Source organism: Amblyomma mixtum, chromosome 8 (assembly GCF_055824585.1).
Source record: "Amblyomma mixtum isolate Tamu chromosome 8, ASM5582458v1, whole genome shotgun sequence".
In the NCBI taxonomy this organism is placed as follows: Eukaryota; Metazoa; Arthropoda; class Arachnida; order Ixodida; family Ixodidae; genus Amblyomma; species Amblyomma mixtum.
This window is the reverse complement of record NC_143019.1, coordinates 16,542,065-16,559,321: the sequence shown is the minus strand read 5'-3', so window position 1 is coordinate 16,559,321 and position 17,257 is coordinate 16,542,065. Positions and strand designations below refer to the sequence as shown.

At 46.9% G+C, this 17,257-nt stretch overlaps 1 protein-coding gene across 1 annotated transcript; it reads left to right on the top strand.

The window, feature by feature from the left end:
- The first annotated feature begins 6,475 nt into the window (after positions 1–6,475).
- LOC149331499 (long-chain-fatty-acid--CoA ligase 4-like) lies at positions 6,476–14,969 on the top strand. Its single transcript, XM_089556682.1, has 2 exons — positions 6,476–6,995; positions 13,530–14,969. Exons 1-2 carry the CDS (start codon positions 6,480–6,482, stop codon positions 14,967–14,969), a joined length of 1,956 nt encoding a protein of 651 aa, XP_089412808.1. The 5' UTR covers positions 6,476–6,479.
- Positions 14,970–17,257: the final 2,288 nt, after the last annotated feature.

Sequence of the window (17,257 nt, the reverse complement as noted above, 5' to 3'; positions counted from 1 at the left end):
TTTCTATCCAAGCAGAGCTACCGCTCTACATCTACCTTGGACAGGTGGCCTGACGGCGTGCATCACAAGCGGGACACGATTGAAAATAGTTTTCTGACACGTAACACTCGCTCAGAGCGACAGTAAAAGTCACGCCATCGAGAGCATGCGAAAGGGCTAACGCAATAACCGGCAGTGATCCACGCCGAAGGGAACTCGCGGGCACACCGTGGGAGATAGACTGGCCTGGCTAGCCTGAGCGACAGGTACAGGCAATAGAGGCCGTGCAGAAAAGGTAAATCACGATCAGCATGCAAACTACAAGACTAAGAGGCAAGCCTTATCTGTCTTTCAAAGTATGCAATAGCTGTATCTTACCGGTGCTCACCTATGCGACAGAAACGAGGAGGCTAACGAAGAGGGTTCAGCGTAAGTTAAGGACAACGCAGCGAGCTATGGAAAGAAAAATGATAGGTGCAACGTTAAGAGACCGGATGTGGCCAGAGTAGATGAGGGAACGAACGCGAGTTAATGACACCCTGGTCGAAATTAAGAGGAAGAAATGGGCTTGTGCAGGGCATGTAATGCGAAGGCAAGATAACATTTGGTCCTTAAGGTTAACGGAGTGGATTCCAAGAGAAAGCAAGCGTAGCATAGGTGGGCTGATGAGATTAAGAAGTTTGCGGGGATACGGAGGCCGCAGCTGGCGAAGGACAGGGTTAATTGGAGAGACAAGGGAGAGGCCTTTGTCCTGCAGTGGGCGTAGTCCGACTGATAATGGTGATGACGATGATGGTGATGATGATGCCTTTCAAAGTAGCTTACTTGTGGATGAATGAAGTAGAACTGTATACTTCCTCAGCATCACGTTTTCAAGGCCATTGCGTCTTATTTCCGAGGCTGCGCTAGATGAACTGTACCGATATTAACGTTTTAAAATAATACTTTCGGGTTTTCAATCTCAATGTGTCTTTGTGTGAATGGTCCTAATATCACGTTTTCAAGTAGAATGCCGCTGCGGATTGATCCCCATATTAACAGAATCGAATCACCCCAAGATGAACTTTGTGTGGTGATGTTTTTTTTTTTTTTTTTACTGTTCTCGCAGTGAAAACGCATTGGCAAATAATCTATGAATATAATGTACAAAACGGATGGACTAATAATTCAGGAAAGTAGCTAGTTAAATTTCATAACTTCAAAGCCACTAAAAGTAGCATCACCGCTCAGCGCTACGCTTACCGAATCAATTGAAAGGAAGCTCATTTCAATGCGCTGATGTGATACCGTTTTGAGAGGTGTCAAACGAAAAGGCTCAAAACACTCTTTCGAACGGCAGCAAAATGGCGGCTGATCGGATCAATGTTTCGGAATTGCGATCTCTTAAATTCATAGAGTTTCTTACTATTGCCTAGAGGGAAAACTGGCGGCGCTGCACTTCAGCCACCATGGACGCTCAAAGCATCATGGGCCGCTGAGCTACTTGGTGGGCGACAGTTGTATTTTTGGGGGAACACAGAGTGTCACTACTCAGATGTTTAATTCCGAAAACGTGTTTGCGTGTTTGCGCAGTTTATCGACATGGAACAAGGGGCATTTCCAAACCGCACTTCGGGTCGTTGACCTGCTGGTCCTCATAGGGGGAGCGTGAAGAGGCCCAAGTCGGAGCATCCTATTTCTTTTTTTGCGTCACGCCACGTTTTATCTGAGCCCCTTTTTTGAGCTTATACGCTACTACGAGCAGCTCTGTTTAATCACTTCCGTCGGACGCTTTGGTAAATCGTGACCTTGAACCGTACTGTCGAGGGCGGGGCCGCGGTTCCGGTTCGCCTCCACCCATTTCTAGAGTCACTGGAAAAATACTTCCGGCCGCCTCGCCGCAGACTGCACATCGATGAGCAGACGGCAGTACGCGTGCGAGCGGTACCAAAGGGATCACGTGACCCACGTGGCTGTTTTGAACACCGGAAGCAAGCCCCCTTTGCACTTCCGCGTGTCGTCTGCTTTGGAAAACAGGGTCCGTCAGCACGCAGCATAGAGTTTCTCACTATTACCTAGAGGGAAAGCTGGCGGCGCTGCACTTCAGCCACCATGGACGCTCAAAGCGCCATGGGCCGGTGAGCCATTCGAGATTTCCGCATGAATGCGATGTATGACACCACCACACACGCGCGCTCTCGCGTATGACGTCACACGGAACGCTGTACGACGAACGGTTGCATCGCAATTTTTATACAAAAGCGTGGGAAGGCATACAACTGAAGGTCCATAAGTCGTCGGTTCGAATCCCTGTTCGAATCTCCGCAAGCTAGCCTCCAACCTGACTAGCACGTGGAAACTATACGCAACGAGAAATGGCATGACGCCACCCGGAACACTGTACGACAGATGGTTCGGGAAAACTGGCTCCACATGGAGGTTGGCCAGTGGCGAGTATATACCTATAGACGAACGACACGTACAGGACTGTCTGAAGTGGCGGTGCTCGGCTGGTTGTGTGCGTCATGCGGCCGTTTGATGACGTCACCCTATCTTTCATGCCATCGCACGCACGCACACGCGCACATAAACGTCACCGCTTTTCTCCTAATGGGGCTATTAATGCTTTCGCATTAAGATTTCACTGCTGGCTCGCTCGAAGCACGCTCACCGAACCTCAATCGCCCCATTCTGGCAGATCGTTTTGGTTTTATGGGGTTCAACGTCCCAAAACGACTCAGGCTATGATGAGGGATGCAGTAGTGGAGATCTCCGGTATAAATTCGACCACCTGGGGATATTTTATTGTGCACTGACATCGCACAGCACACGTGTCTCTGTAGCATTTCGCCTCCATCGAAATGCGACCACCGGGGCCGGGATATAAACCACTTCTTTCGGGCTAGCATCCGAGCACCGTAACCACTGAGCCACCGCGGCGGCAGAGTAAACATGAGTAAAGCAATGAGTATAATGCTACGCCATTGCGATACCCGCACAATGATATCGTATCAACTTGCGTTTACCCATTATTGCTACCAATAGACGGGCAGACACATACCGCCGTACCTGTCATACCGAGCCTAGAGAAAATTACGCTGTCAGATACGTCAGACCTTGTATATACACTGATTGGATAAGTCTGACGTACCCGGAAGAACAAATGTACTGGATACGTGCAACGTACCTTTAGCCACTGTATTTTTGTAACTGCTCGGCTGTCTTTGCTATAGGTTTCATTTCTCCCAGTTATTAACAGCGTCGCTGGCCTCGAGCCCGTCGAAAACAAAGCGCTGATCGCGCATTCTATCCCTTGACAGGTCCACGTGGCAGTCTGTGGGGTTTTTTTATGTCATTTAATTCAGCACAATCCCGCTACTCTTCTGTATATAATTAGATGGGGCGTGGCTTTCGCGCATCGGTGCCGTCATCTTACTGGACACACGTGCTTTGGAAACTATGCTACGAGTCGCATCCCTGAGACCATACGTATTCAAGGGCAGGTGCTGGCCGCTTCCATGGCACGTTTGACAACACGCCATTGTCAGGGAACCTAATACTGGGCGACTTGGCCAGAGACTTGGAAATCTCTTCAGGCTGTTCTCCGACAAATTTGCTTGTGAGCAAGATCAATTTTCACTTCTGTCCCGCTCGTCAGCCATCACATCCATTTATTTCCCGCATATACTGCCTCTACCCCAGTGCAGAGTAGCCGGCCTCAGAACCATCACTCAAGTCGATCTAGCTGTCTTTCTCTGTCAGTAAACCCATCTCCCCATCTCTTGCTGTGGTTATGTCCACAACGCCAGAAACCGTCGTCTATTCATGGCGAGAATTCCTCCGTTCAATACAATTCAATGAAGTTTAGCTTTCCAATTAAAGTAGCTGGAGAGTCTCCTGGGCCAAAAGCTGCTGAAGCAGCTTCACTGGGGCCCAGGAGAGCATTATACGACATTTGCGGTTTGTAGAATTCTATTTAAAACAAATCTGGCATCAACAGGCCTGTTGCGTGAGTATAGCGTCATAACGGGGATACGTGTATTGAAATCTCGCACTCTGGTACGCATAGTACTTGTAGGTATCTGGTGAGACTGTTACGCCACACGTGGCAACCATCCGAACCGTACGATAAAAGTTACAAGACGCCGCCGACTCCTGGCTGCCAAGTTCGAACGAGGGTTGCAGTCTTTTAACCTACAGAAAGTGATCAAAGGCCAAGGCAAGATTGGAGTCGGAGTTTCCTAACTCGTAAGATTAAAAGAGTCTGAATGCGAAGTCCATTTTTTTCCTCTTTTTTTTTTGCGCGAAACTGCAACTGAACAACGGTACAGCTTTGTGAATCTGAGGCATGCTTAACTCCTCATAACAAAACAAAACAAAATGAACAAAGATAGAGGGGGAGCATCAGCCAGCTATCCAAAGTTTCGACAAAGGGACTTGTCTTCGTCAGGGCAAGTGCTGCCATCACTGGCAGAAATTATAAAGGGATTTCACTCTGAGGTGGGAGCACCGATGAGGAGGGTGAGGGTGTGTAGGGAAGAGGGTGGTAATATGGAGAACGTCAACGTGAAAAAGATGTTGTCCAGGCTGGTGGCAGCGTAAAGGGGAAGTCGGGTTGATTTGAAAAATGAGACCCAAATACGGCAACGTTATAAAAAAAAAATAGACGCAATCGGAAAAGGAAAAGCGTCACATAGAAGCGTGTTTTGTGTCAGATAATGCCAGAAGAGAGGAGAAAAAAGGAGGGGGGGGGGGGGGGAGTGCGGAACCAAAGGTTACACTGAAAACACATAGCAGCTGGTGCACAACATAAGCCAAAGTAGATCGAAAACAGAAACAAGGAAGAGGCGATATGAAGCACAGGGAAAGCAAGTGTAGAGTGTTTTTTTCTTTCTCCTGTATTATTTATACCCTGACTTTGCTCATATGCAAGACCTTATTATTAAAGGATTATGTCAGCGGTAGAACATACTTCCGAGTTTCTGTTTTCTTTACAGACAGTTTCACTGTGGATTACAATGTTTTAAATTTGGGGATTAAGAATGCCTCTCTGTATTTTGTCTTGCAGATTTGAAGCCTGCTCCGACAATGGATAGTTCAAAGTTCTTCGAAGTTATGACCACTTTCATGACAATGTTCCAAAACTGTCTTTCAGATGTTCTTTCAATCTTAACCTTCTGTTGTGCAGCTACTAGAATGTTTCTTTTTCAGCCAGCCTTTGGACTTGCACTCCCCTTCCCCCTTCTTTCTCTTTCTCCTTTCTTCTAGCATTTTCTGACACGAAAAAACGCTTTTCTGCGCCCGTTTTCCGCCCTCTCGTCTAGTGTCTTCTTTTTTTAACCTCCCACCCATTGTTTGGTGCTATTGTGGTGCTGCGTTTCTTTCACATTTACCTCGTCAAACCGACTTAACCTTGACCATGCCACCTATCGTAGCCCACACGCCTGGACGACAGCCTTTTCACGTTCACGTTCACCATATTCTTACCCTCTCCACTCCAAATCTTCGCCCCCTCTCTGGTCGTTCCTCCTCGGAGTGAAGCCGCTGTATAAACTCTGCTAATATGACCGCGTTTTCCCAGACTAAGACAACTACGTCCTCCTCTCAAAACGTTGGCTATTGGACTCAGGCAGCCTCTCCACCTTTGTTCATCTTGTTTTTGTTTTGTCAAGAATCCTCTATCCTCCAGCCTTCTGTCTACCGTGGATCCTCGTGACAATGAGTGACAAAAATGTAGTTTAAATGAAAATATTAAAACTCTTGAGTCACTTCTTGCCAAGACTATTTCGATCATTCCGTAACTTCTCGATCCTGGACATGATTCGGGAACGAAATTAATCCTCTTTTCCGTACTTTTCTTCATTTTCAAAGCTCCAACACAAATAACTGAAAAGCTATGCATTATGGCGTTAGAACCTCCCAGTAGTGTCAGCAAGAAGATGCCGTTCGCAGCCAAAAAAGCATAATATAACGCTCGTATCGCATATCATTACGTAGTAATTCCATTCGGCCGCCAACAGCAGCCCTCTAACCTGATTTTTGCAACTGTCTTCTACTCTCCAGGTTCAGAAACGATGAAGAGAGACAAACTCATCCGAAGGATATAAATCAGCCACATCTGCATTGCCAGCTCGAAGACGGAACAGCGACATCCTAGAAGCACTGATCGACACCACCTGTCGAGGGTGTCATCGACTGCATCTAGAAGGAATACCAAGTGCTCGTGCGAGCTTTTTCGCTCAAAATCCTGTACGAAACTTCGGCTTAGAGTAATTTCGGCGCCTTTTTCAACACGCTCAGATGACAGCCCACAGAGATACTGCGCTGTGCGCAATCCATGCAGCCCTCCTCGGCGTCATCAAATTCCTGGTGACCGCTTACGATGTCATCACACTTCCAGTGTACTTCATATTCCAGAGGCCCTGGATTTATTGGAAGAAAAAGCGCATTTGCTTCGCCAAGCCGATTATCAAGGGCGACCCATCATCCCCATACAAACGGCTGCAAGACGTAGAGTTCAAATGCTTGAAGGGAGTGAGACCCTGGATGAAATGCTCCGCTGTGCCATCCGCCGCCATCCTCACCGACCTGCTCTTGGCAAGCGACCCGTTTTAAGTTGCACCGAAAAGATGCAGCCCAACGGCAAGGTCTTCAAGAAGTTCGTCCTGGGAGACTACGAGTGGATGACGTACGAAGAGCTAGACCGCAAGATAGACCTCACTGCTCGAGGCTTGCTGTCCATAGGCGCCAGGCCTCGAAAGTACTTGGCCCTTCTGGCAGAGACGCGAGTCGAGTGGATGCTGACGGCACAGGCCTGCTTCCGAACCAACATCCCGCTCGTAACGCTGTACGCGACGCTCAGCAATGGCGGCATCGTCAGCGCCATCAACGAGACGGAAGTGACGCACCTGGTCACTTCCGCGGACCTTCTGCCCCGGGTCCTGGGAATCGTTGACAAGATGCCGCTCCTGACGCACGTTGTCTACATGGATAGCACTACCTTTAAGCCACCGGTGTCACCGGTACAAGGATGTCAGGTAAGTACGGTAGAAGTCTCCGAAGCTGTTCGAAGCTATATACAGGGTGTTTCACCTAAGGCTTTGCACAGTTTTTTTTTTTAAATACACTTTGAGTTAGAAGAGCGATTTTTTCGCCTTAGAATTGTCAGCGATGTAGTACATGAGAATGATACAGCTAAGACGTGCTAACTAGCGGGCTGTTTATGTAATATTGAATAGTTAACTTTTTAACTATTACTGTTAGGCTCCTTAATTATTGAGAGGCGTCTAGCCCACTGTAAATAATATCGATGCCAGTTTTTAGAATTTCGAAAACGTTGTTGCCCTCAGCGCTGTGACCCAACAAATTTTCGCTATTTCGGCGAGTTACGTGCACTGGAGAGGTTGCTTTGCCTGCAGGCTTCTCGAAAGCGCATGTATTTTGGCGCGATGTAGCCAAAATTTGATGGACCACAGCGCCGAGAGTAAGCGCCTTTTAAAATTCTAAAAATTGATATGGATATCATTTACGTTGTGCTACATGCCTTTCCATAGTTAAGGAGACTAATGGTAATAGTTAAAAAGTTAACTATTTCATATTAGTTAACCAGCCCACTAGTTATCATGTCTTAGCTTTATTCTGATGCGCTACACCGCTGCCAGTGCTGTGCCGAGAAAAGCGCTCTTTTAACTCAGAAAGCCTATTTCTAAATATTGTGCTATATCTTAGGTGAAACACCCTGTATATCTCGCAGACATTACATTACATTTTCTGTGAGAAGGCATGTTGCGGATATCGGTGAGTAGCCTTTCGTATGCAATTCAGTTGTGGCCGTTAACGGTCAGGCTAGGTTTGGCCGGTGCTTAGCCTTCTATAAAAACAAAAAAGTGAAGACAGAGAAGGCGCCAGAATGGTAAAATTATTTCACATAACCATGCCACACAAGAAGTTACAAAAAAAATGGAACAAATGACTGAGCATCCGGTCCTGAATCGGGTTTCCTGTCTACATAAAGCAAGTTAAATTTAAGGAAATTGCCAACAAGTGCAAGGTTCCTCAAGTTTTATCAGCTCCTTCCTGTCCGATATTCATGTAAAAAATTTTTTTTGAATATTGAAAAATCTTTAGGTGCTATTATAGAAATATGGAAGACAGTGGTCCATTCTTCCGATGTGCAGCAAAATCTTTCTTTTAATTTTTTTTTCCATCGCTCGCATCGAGCAATTAAGAATACCATAGCAACCCAATGGGGAACGCCTTTGACGATAGCAAAAACCCTACCCAACAATTCTGGACAAAAGCATTTCTGAGCGGGAAAGCTTGTATGAACGCACTTTTTTCATATAATGTAAGATTTCACTATAACAAACAATATATTTGCAGCTCACCTGAAGGCACTGGTGTATTTCCTTTTTCTGATGACGTTTTTGCTCTCTTCAAAAGCGTTCCCCATTGGTTTTTTTATGGCAGTCTTAACTGTTCGGTGCGATCGATGGAAGCACTTTAAAAGAAAGATTTTGCCACATATCAGAAGAATGGACCATTACCTTCAATACTTCCGTGAAAGTATCTTACCATTTTCCAACTTCCAAATTTTTTGTCCTAAAATGTTGAGCATGCGTTAATAGCAAAAAATGGAAGCCTCTCGATCGACGGCAGATATGTGGATATATTGATTTTCATAGTTAAATCTTGTAGCACACGAAACAATTGCGCTCGTAAACTCTTTCCCGTTCAAAAAGCTTTTGTTCAGAATTGTTGAGTATGCACAGCAGCTCAGCTATATCTCCATAGTTTCTCTAAAGAGAAAGAGAGAAGACACGGCTATTAAAGAGAAGGACTCCATCCCAAGCAGCGCAAGTAGTCGGCCCAATATTGGAAACGTATCGGCAAAGGCCAGCCCTACGAAAGAGCGCAGTGAAACAATACCTGTACTCTCGCGATGCAAACCCTATCTCGGCCAAACTTGCTGTTGTGTCAACGACCGGATAAACGAGCGAGTACAAAACAATAAAAAATGCCACTACGCACTTCACAGCATAGTCAAGCGTACACTTGTGCGACACATTTCCGCAATGCTGTTAATGTGGGCAAAAGTAGAAAATAATCTGCTTGGGTACATATCCCAGAGGAGGTGCTACCCCGCCAGTCACTTCAAAACGGTAGCAAATCAGTCCTCCCTGTGACGCCACGAGTTTGAGGCGAGTTGACAAAATTTTTTAATTGAATTTTCTCAACGCCCCCCCCCCCCCCCCCCCCCCCCCCCCCCTTTTGTTGACCGCCGTCTCTGCGCGCTCGCGCATGCACAGCAGCAGGCAATGAAGCAGACGACGCCGCTGCGCCCAGCGTTACTATTGGCTGAACCATCGGCCAAACACTCCCAGTGGCCCTTGCGAAAACACGTCACTTCCGGCTCGTTTTTTGTCATGCAGCTCGGATAACGAGGGCCTCCAGTTAGCTCTCTTTCCTTCATGACACCAAAGATTCACTTTTTTACCGATAAGAATACTTCGATGAAGTAGTCCTAAGTGTCCCTTTAAAGCATTTGGCGAGTGCTCAGAGTTTGGCTTTCGCTGGTGTAAGATTATGTTATCGCCCCTAGCAATAGCTTGCTCTCTACGTGGTGAGAGTTCGCGGCGAGCGCGGAGCAATGGGGAGGATTGCCTGACAAATATAACTATTTCTGCGTAGTTAACACCCGCTTTTACAACATTCTCTGAGATCCCTCTGTCTTATTATTGCACCACAAGTGGAGAATTCTACGCTGTAATGGAAAATTTCTGTTTCAAACTGTCCATCGTGGGGTGGGCAGCTGAGGGCACGTATGAAACCAAATGGTCACATTTTTTCAAATGCTTGCCTTAGTCGCTTGTTCCTCAACAAAATCATGCAGACGATTCAGTTTCCCTCTGGGCGTTGTTAACTACGCGTAGATTGATGATACGATGCGACGACGCCTAGCTGATTTGTAGTTGCTAATTAGCCTTACTCGAGGTTAAAATAAACTGAAACGTTTTTCTTCCGAAAACATGACAAAAGAGCATTAAAACCGATTGATTAACAAAGAAACCTTGCAAAAGTGGCCTCTGATAATCACTTCGTTGGAATCTTATTACACCCGCCAGGCTAACTAACATAGGGGAGTCGGAGCAACACAGGACGCCTCCCTCGTTTCCGCGGAACTGTCTGCTTCAATTTCCGACAGACGTTTTCTTACTGCCTCACTCGACAGTCGTTGGGAAAGGCAATAGATCTCTAATTAAAGTACGGGCCTGGACTAGTTGCAAGACTACGTTTGACGTCAAGCGCGCAGAAAGACACTGACGAGTGAGCCCGACAGACAAGCTAGCTCTCATTTCCACTGCTGTGATCAAGAGAGACAAAAAAAAAAAGCAAGCTCTAGCATATGCCTGCCCAGAAATAGGCATGGCGATTCTCGCTCACGTGGCTGCGTGACGCCAACGGAAGGAGCCTTTTTCCTCCAGTAGTGACTTAGTTACAAGCTATACGAAAAGGAAGGAAAATAATCCGCTCATAAGGAAAAAGACTCCTTTCGTTGGCGTCAAGCATCCGCGACTTATTTGCTTAGGACGCGCGGAATGTAGATACGGCGAATCGTTACAAGTAATGAGCTAGTGAAAAGGATTTAGGGGGGAGTCAGAATGCTTTTGCGACATGAAGATAAAATAAATACACCGAACACAATGCTGCGAACAGAACTTGGAATACTCGCTTATCAGCAAGGGAGCGTAAATATCACGGCTGCCTTACTGGGGAACGTATTTGTCGCCAGGTTGTGAAGAAAGCGCTGGGAAAATTTTGATGTGGCCTGGTTACCCTTTCCGCGCTTGCGTCATAGGCGTCACACGCGTTTACCTCGGGAACTAAAAAAGATAGAAGAAAAACAATGGTTGCTTCGAATAGAGGAGAAAAAAATGAACCTAGAAGCGAAGTTTGATGACTGCAGATCAATTAGTAAATAATTATAGCAATAATGTCGAAATTGCGTCGAAATAGCGCGAACGTTGATATAGCCACGGGAATGGTGTGACGTCACATCCACCTTCGGTAGTCGTCACGGAATAGTAAAAATTGTCACAGAATGGTCGGAAAACCGTCGAATTTGTGTAAAATTAGATGGAAAATGTGTAATTAGGCGTAGTTAACACTTAAGATCCCCGAAATATGTATAATTTTGGTATCCATATAGCCACGGGAACGGTGTGACGTCACGTCCACCGGGAGTCGTCACGGCATAGTGTCCTCGGCTTTCGCCTCTCAACACTTTAGTTGCCAAAGTGTCCTCGCAATTTTTCGCTTTGCTCGGGACAGCGTGCGCAGAAAAAAAAAGTTCGGAATCGCAAGTCAAGTGAAACGGCTGTAAATCAACAGACAACTACAAAGTATGCGAAGTAAGGCATGCGAAACATTTACATTCTAGAACAATTTTTGCTTGGGCCGAAGGTATGATGCATGACTTTAAATTTGCATCCCCATAAGTACTGAAATTAGCAGCGGTCAAAGGCGACTTTGTTCACTTGATTTCATGGAGAACGAGAAGCTGCCTAAATGGCACTCTGCTGCGAATATGCAGCTGCAGCTCGAAATAAGTAATCCTCATTGTTGGAAAAGTAATCGAAATCTAGACCACCTGAGTTAATAGATTGTAGTGGGATATGCTACGCCCGTTGTGAGAATGTAACGACTGTTCACAAGGCGCCGATTTTCTCGGCAGGTCAGCTGCGAAAGATGATATACATGAGCGCTACTAACTACGATTCACTGTTTAAACAATTTGGGCTACCACCCTGGTGTCTGGAGAACACCAAATTTACAGAATTAGACGCGGTATCGGCGGTTTTCTCTTCGAAACGGGCCGCCGCCGCAATGCGCTCGATGTGGCCGAACGAGAGTGCGTCCCAACGTAACGCCGTCGAAGTCAGAGGGCAACTGAAGAGTTTTTAGAATTTGATGATTTTAGCCGAGCCGAATGTTTGAAACCTGTAGGTAAAGCATGCGAAATCTTTTTGCGCTACGATTTTAAATCGTGGTGTAATCGCCGACTAAAGGGACATCGATGTTCAGGCTTCTCTGCAGTGCACAGCGACAGGCAGATGCCCCAGTGATGACGTCACGCACGGCGGCACTAAGTTTCCAGCGAAGAAGCGGTTGTTTCAAGGATGAAAAAGAATGCCGTAGAAGGTGAAGCTCATGAAGCATTGTTTGGCGGCATCGGAAGGCGCATAGCAGCATGTAGACGAAGGCAGTGGACATTTGAAATGTAGACAGTTATGACGTCACCACGAGTTTCCCCGCAATTCTCCAACACAGTGAGGAGAAGCCTGAAAATCGTCGTAGTCTTAATCGGTGATTGCGTCGCCATTTTAAATGCTAGCGCAAAACTACTTTGCACGCATTACCAAGAAGCTTGGTGGATTCGAATTCTAGAATAACCTCGAATTGTTAAAAAGCCATTTCACCCTCCCTTTAAACCGGCGCTGCCCGTCGAGGCACTCGAACTCTCAGTATACCTCTCGGAGCGACCCCCGGTTGAGATTGGGCGCTGTTTCAGGCAATAAATAGTTTGCGTAAGTAGTGGCGTCAGTCCTTGCCTCATGTGGATCCCTTTGTGAACGTTTCCGTCTGGCTGTGTGTGTGTGTGTGGGGGGGACTCATCATTTGGCGTTAGATGGGACTGCCGATGTACTATAGAAGGTCGTGGACGCAATTTTCAGCCAGAAACCAAAACAGGGATAGGACTCCCTCCTTTCCTTTAAGAATTTTTTAGACAGTCTATACATTGTCCATAGACTTCTGTCTATAAAGTCTATAGACTGTCTATCGACAAATCCTAGAGAACAGACTATAGGCAATACAAACCCTATAGAAAGTCCATAGACAATCTATAGATTTATGGCCATACACTTTTAGTAGAATTCTTTCTGTCTAAACAGTCTGTAGACTATGAGTAGACAGAAAGAAATATCTATAGGAAGGCAATCGAGTCTATAAGAAGTCTATAGACTGTCTACAGACCATTTTATAAGGGTTGTCGCTGTAAGTCCAGCTGCCTGCAATCAAGTCTGTGTTTTATCAAGCCTTCAGTATTCTGCAATTCCAATTTTGAGTATTTTGTAATTTTAACATTTCCAGCCATCAGCCTGCTCCTTCCGAAATCATCTCACGTAGGCCAGGAGGTGTACGATGCGTCGTGAATGGTGTAATTTAAATTTACGAAATTCTCTCCAATAGTTGGGATTGCTTCGAGGCCTGCGTATTTAACAGGTTTCAAAGTTTATTTACTTATCTAAACTCACCTGTGTAACAAGGTTCATAATCTGTTTAGGGAGTCAGAACACATGTACGCATAAACTGTTGGACATATGGCGCCCAGCACGTGCAACAGGCCTGCCACTGCACCTTTCGGCATGCTACGCGTAAATCGAGAGGAGAGGGGAAAATGGCAGTAGTGGGGAGAAGCGGTAAGGCTTCGTAAAGAGGATTATGAGGGACATTGAAGGCGCATACGTTCTCCGTCGAACATACAGCGCACTTCGTATTCTATACTGCAGGTCATACCATTCTCCAGCCTTGAGCGGCGAAAACCTGAGTTTGATGTGGAAGCCTGTCCGCCTACCGTCGAGGACGTCGCCATCATCATGTTCACTAGCGGTTCCACGGGCATTCCAAAGGGCATCATGACGACACACAGAAACCTCATGACAACGGTAAGGGGATTCGGAATTCATGCGCAGAGATTCGGTGCCGCAAGCAACGAGGACACCTACGCTGCCTACCTGCCGCTAGCTCACATGTTCGAGCTTTCTTTCGAGCTGGTCACGCTCAGCGTCGGCGCCCGCATAGGGTATTCTACCCCGCTGACTCTCACCGACAAATTCGGCGCCATCGCCCCGGGTTGCCCCGGAGACGCCACTCTTCTCAAGCCGACTATGATGATATGCGTTCCTCAGGTCGGAGACCGAATCCGCAAATGCATCTGTGAGGACTTCTCCTCCAGAGGTACTCTCTACAAAACCCTACTGGACTACGCTGTCCAGTACAAAAGCTTCTGGATGGAACATGGCTTCCACACGCCTATCCTTAACCGCATGCTTTTCAACAGGACTCGCCTCGTGCTGGGGGGTCGAACGAAAGTAATCGTGTGTGGCGCGGCACCCCTCTCCAACCACACCCGCCGCTTCTTGAGGGCTTGTCTGAGTAACTGCCACGTCGTGGAAGGGTACGGTCTCACCGAGACTAGCTGCCTGGCCGCTATGATGAACCCCGAGGACACCAGCGAGGGACGCGTGGGGGCACCACTGAACGGAAACTACGTCCGGCTCGTCGACTGGATCGAGGGCGACTGCCGCACCTCGGACAAGCCAAACCCTCGTGGCGAGGTCGTCGTTGGAGGCCCCAGCATCGCAAAAGGGTACTTCAAGAACGAGGAACTGACGAGGGAGTCGTTCCGCGAGGAAGACGGCATCCGCTGGTTCTACACCGGAGACATCGGCGAGATCTTCCACGATGGTACGCTCAAGATCATCGACCGCAAGAAGGACTTAGTCAAGCTTCAGTCTGGCGAGTACGTCGCTCTGAGCCGCGTCGAATCCGTGCTCAAGTCCTGCCATCTTGTGGACAACGCGTTTGTGTACGGCAGCTCGCTTCACGGGTATATAGTCGCCTTTGTGGTGCCCAGCTACGAACAACTTCAGCTGTTGGCCAGGGACATCGGCAAGGGACGAGCCGCCGCGACAGTTAAGGAACTGTGCGATGATCGAGATGTGTGCAAGGCAGCCGCGGAGTCTATCCTGGCGTACGCGCGTTCCAGTGACCTACAGAAGGCCGAAATTCCCGTCAAGGTTAAACTGTGCGCGGAGGAGTGGACGCCGGATTCGGGACTAGTTACAGCGACGCTTAAGCTCTGCAGAAAGCCGTTGCAGACTTTTTACCAGAAGGATATCAACGCACTATATGGCTGCGGAGAGGAAAACGGACTTTGTCGTGCGTGAAATAAAAATTATGCGCAGGAAATGGTCTGTGAGATGAATTCAAGCAAAAAATAAAAGCACGTCGTATTCTATAAACAATACATTTTTATATGAAGGGAATACACTGAACGCATACCCAGGAAATGGTCTGTGAGACGTATTCAAGCAAATAAGAAAAGTACATCGCATTCAATAAAAGATACATTTTTATATGAAAGGAATACACTGAACATTCCTTTACAATATTTTTTAAACAGTCGATAGACTGTCTATAGACTTCTGCCTATAAAGTCTATACACTCTCTATAGACAAATTCTATATATCCTATAGGCAATACAAATGCCAGAGACAGTCTACGGACAGTCTATAGATCCATGGGCCCCGCCGCGGTGGCTCAGTGGTTACAGCGCTCGGCTGCTGACCCGAAAGACGCGGGTTCGATCCCGGCTGCGGCGGCTGAATTTCGATGGAGGCGAAATTCTGGAGGCCTGTGTGCTGTGCGATGTCAGTGCATGTTAAAGAACCCCAGGTGGTCGAACTTTCCGGAGCCCTTCACCACGGCGTTCCTCATACCCTGAGCTGCTTTGGGACGTTAAACCGCAATAACCAAACCAAACCCTAGATCCATGGCCATAGACTTTTAGCAGCTGTTTGTCTTTGGACAGTCTATACACTATGAATAGACAAAGAGAAATAGCTATAGGAAGGCAATAGAGTCTATAAGAAGTTCATAGACTCTCTATAGATCATTTGTATAAGGGCAGTACGGTTACAACAACATGGACGTCCACTTTGGGAGCGCAGATTCAATAAAAAAAAAACTTTCCCTTGATATTTGATGCTGTCTTCTTTCGAAACAGGAGTTGAGTTTGCTGTATGTACAGGGTTGGTCAGAAGTCCACAGGCCGCAGGGTATGCTTTTCAGCCGTTTAGGAGGGCACTTACAGAGCTTCGGTGCTGACCAAAACGGCCAACTGTAAGACTCACAAGCACACCTTCTGACCAGCACTGTACGTGTTGTCCGTACGCATAGAGACAGAGATTGATTGATTGATTGATTGATTGATTGATTGATTGATTGATTGATTGATTGATTGATTGATTGATTGATTGATTGATTGATTGATTGATTGATTGATTGATTGATTGATTGATTGATTGATTGATGTTTAAAGTCCCAAAGCGACTCAGGCTATGAGAGACGCCGTAGTGGAGGGCTACGGAAATTTCGACCACCTGAGGTTCTTCAACGTGCACTCACATCGCACAGTACATGGGCCTCTAGAATTTCGCCTCCATCGAAATTCAGCCGCCGCGGCCGGGATCGAGGGAGAGGGAAAAACCTTTTACCGAAAAGCACAGATTTTAGCCTGCGTGCAAAAAACGCTGGAATGCTACTCGGCGTGTGACAAGTGCTTTTTTTTAAACGCTGATTTTATGTAGCATGTCACTTAATTACATTAAACAAGCCCACAAGTTCGTACTGCTGCACTTTTTCAGCGCACCGGAAAGAAAAATAGAACGCAGATCCTTGTCCTGATCAAGCCACTTTGCGCGAAACCATTCCCGCGTTCTGTTATCTCCAAGCGATAATAAATGTCAGGACTGGCCATGGCATTTCGTTGAACCCCATTAAACCCAAAAACTTCTGCCGGAAAAGAAGCAATGTACAGCCACCCTGATTTTTAATAATATGGCGCGAGCGTCGACCGAACTGCTGGTCAGCGCCTTATAACGGCGATAAGCGTGCAACAAGGCGAGAGTTCGCGCATGCGCACCAACGCAGAGCGTCGTCTGCTACGCTGTTCCGAGCACGAGGGCACACGCCCTGCCACAATATCAGTTCTCATGATCCTGCCAAGTCGTAGAGCGCATGCGCCTGATTAATATGTGAGACTCCATGAGACGTGATTTCACTCTTTTTTTGCCTATTACGGCAGGCCAGCCTGGCGATGCAAAGTTATGATGACAAAAAAAAAGGAAAGAAATATAGCAGCACATTGAAACCATTGCCTGGATCGCGATAAACGGGGTTCCAACCAATGTCTTTTTATACCGTCGAGGCACTGCAAGGCTGATTAAAGAGTTGGTTGGAACCCCGTTGGTCGCGATCCATGCAGTGGTTTCAATGTGCTGCTATATTTCTTTCCTTTTATTTTTTCTTATCATAACTTTGCATCGCCAGGCTGACCTCCCGTAATAGGCAAAAAAAAAAAAGAGAGAGAAAGAAATCACGTCTCATGCAGTCTCACATATTAATCGTGCGCATGCGCTCTACGACTTGGCGGGATCATGAGAACTGATATTC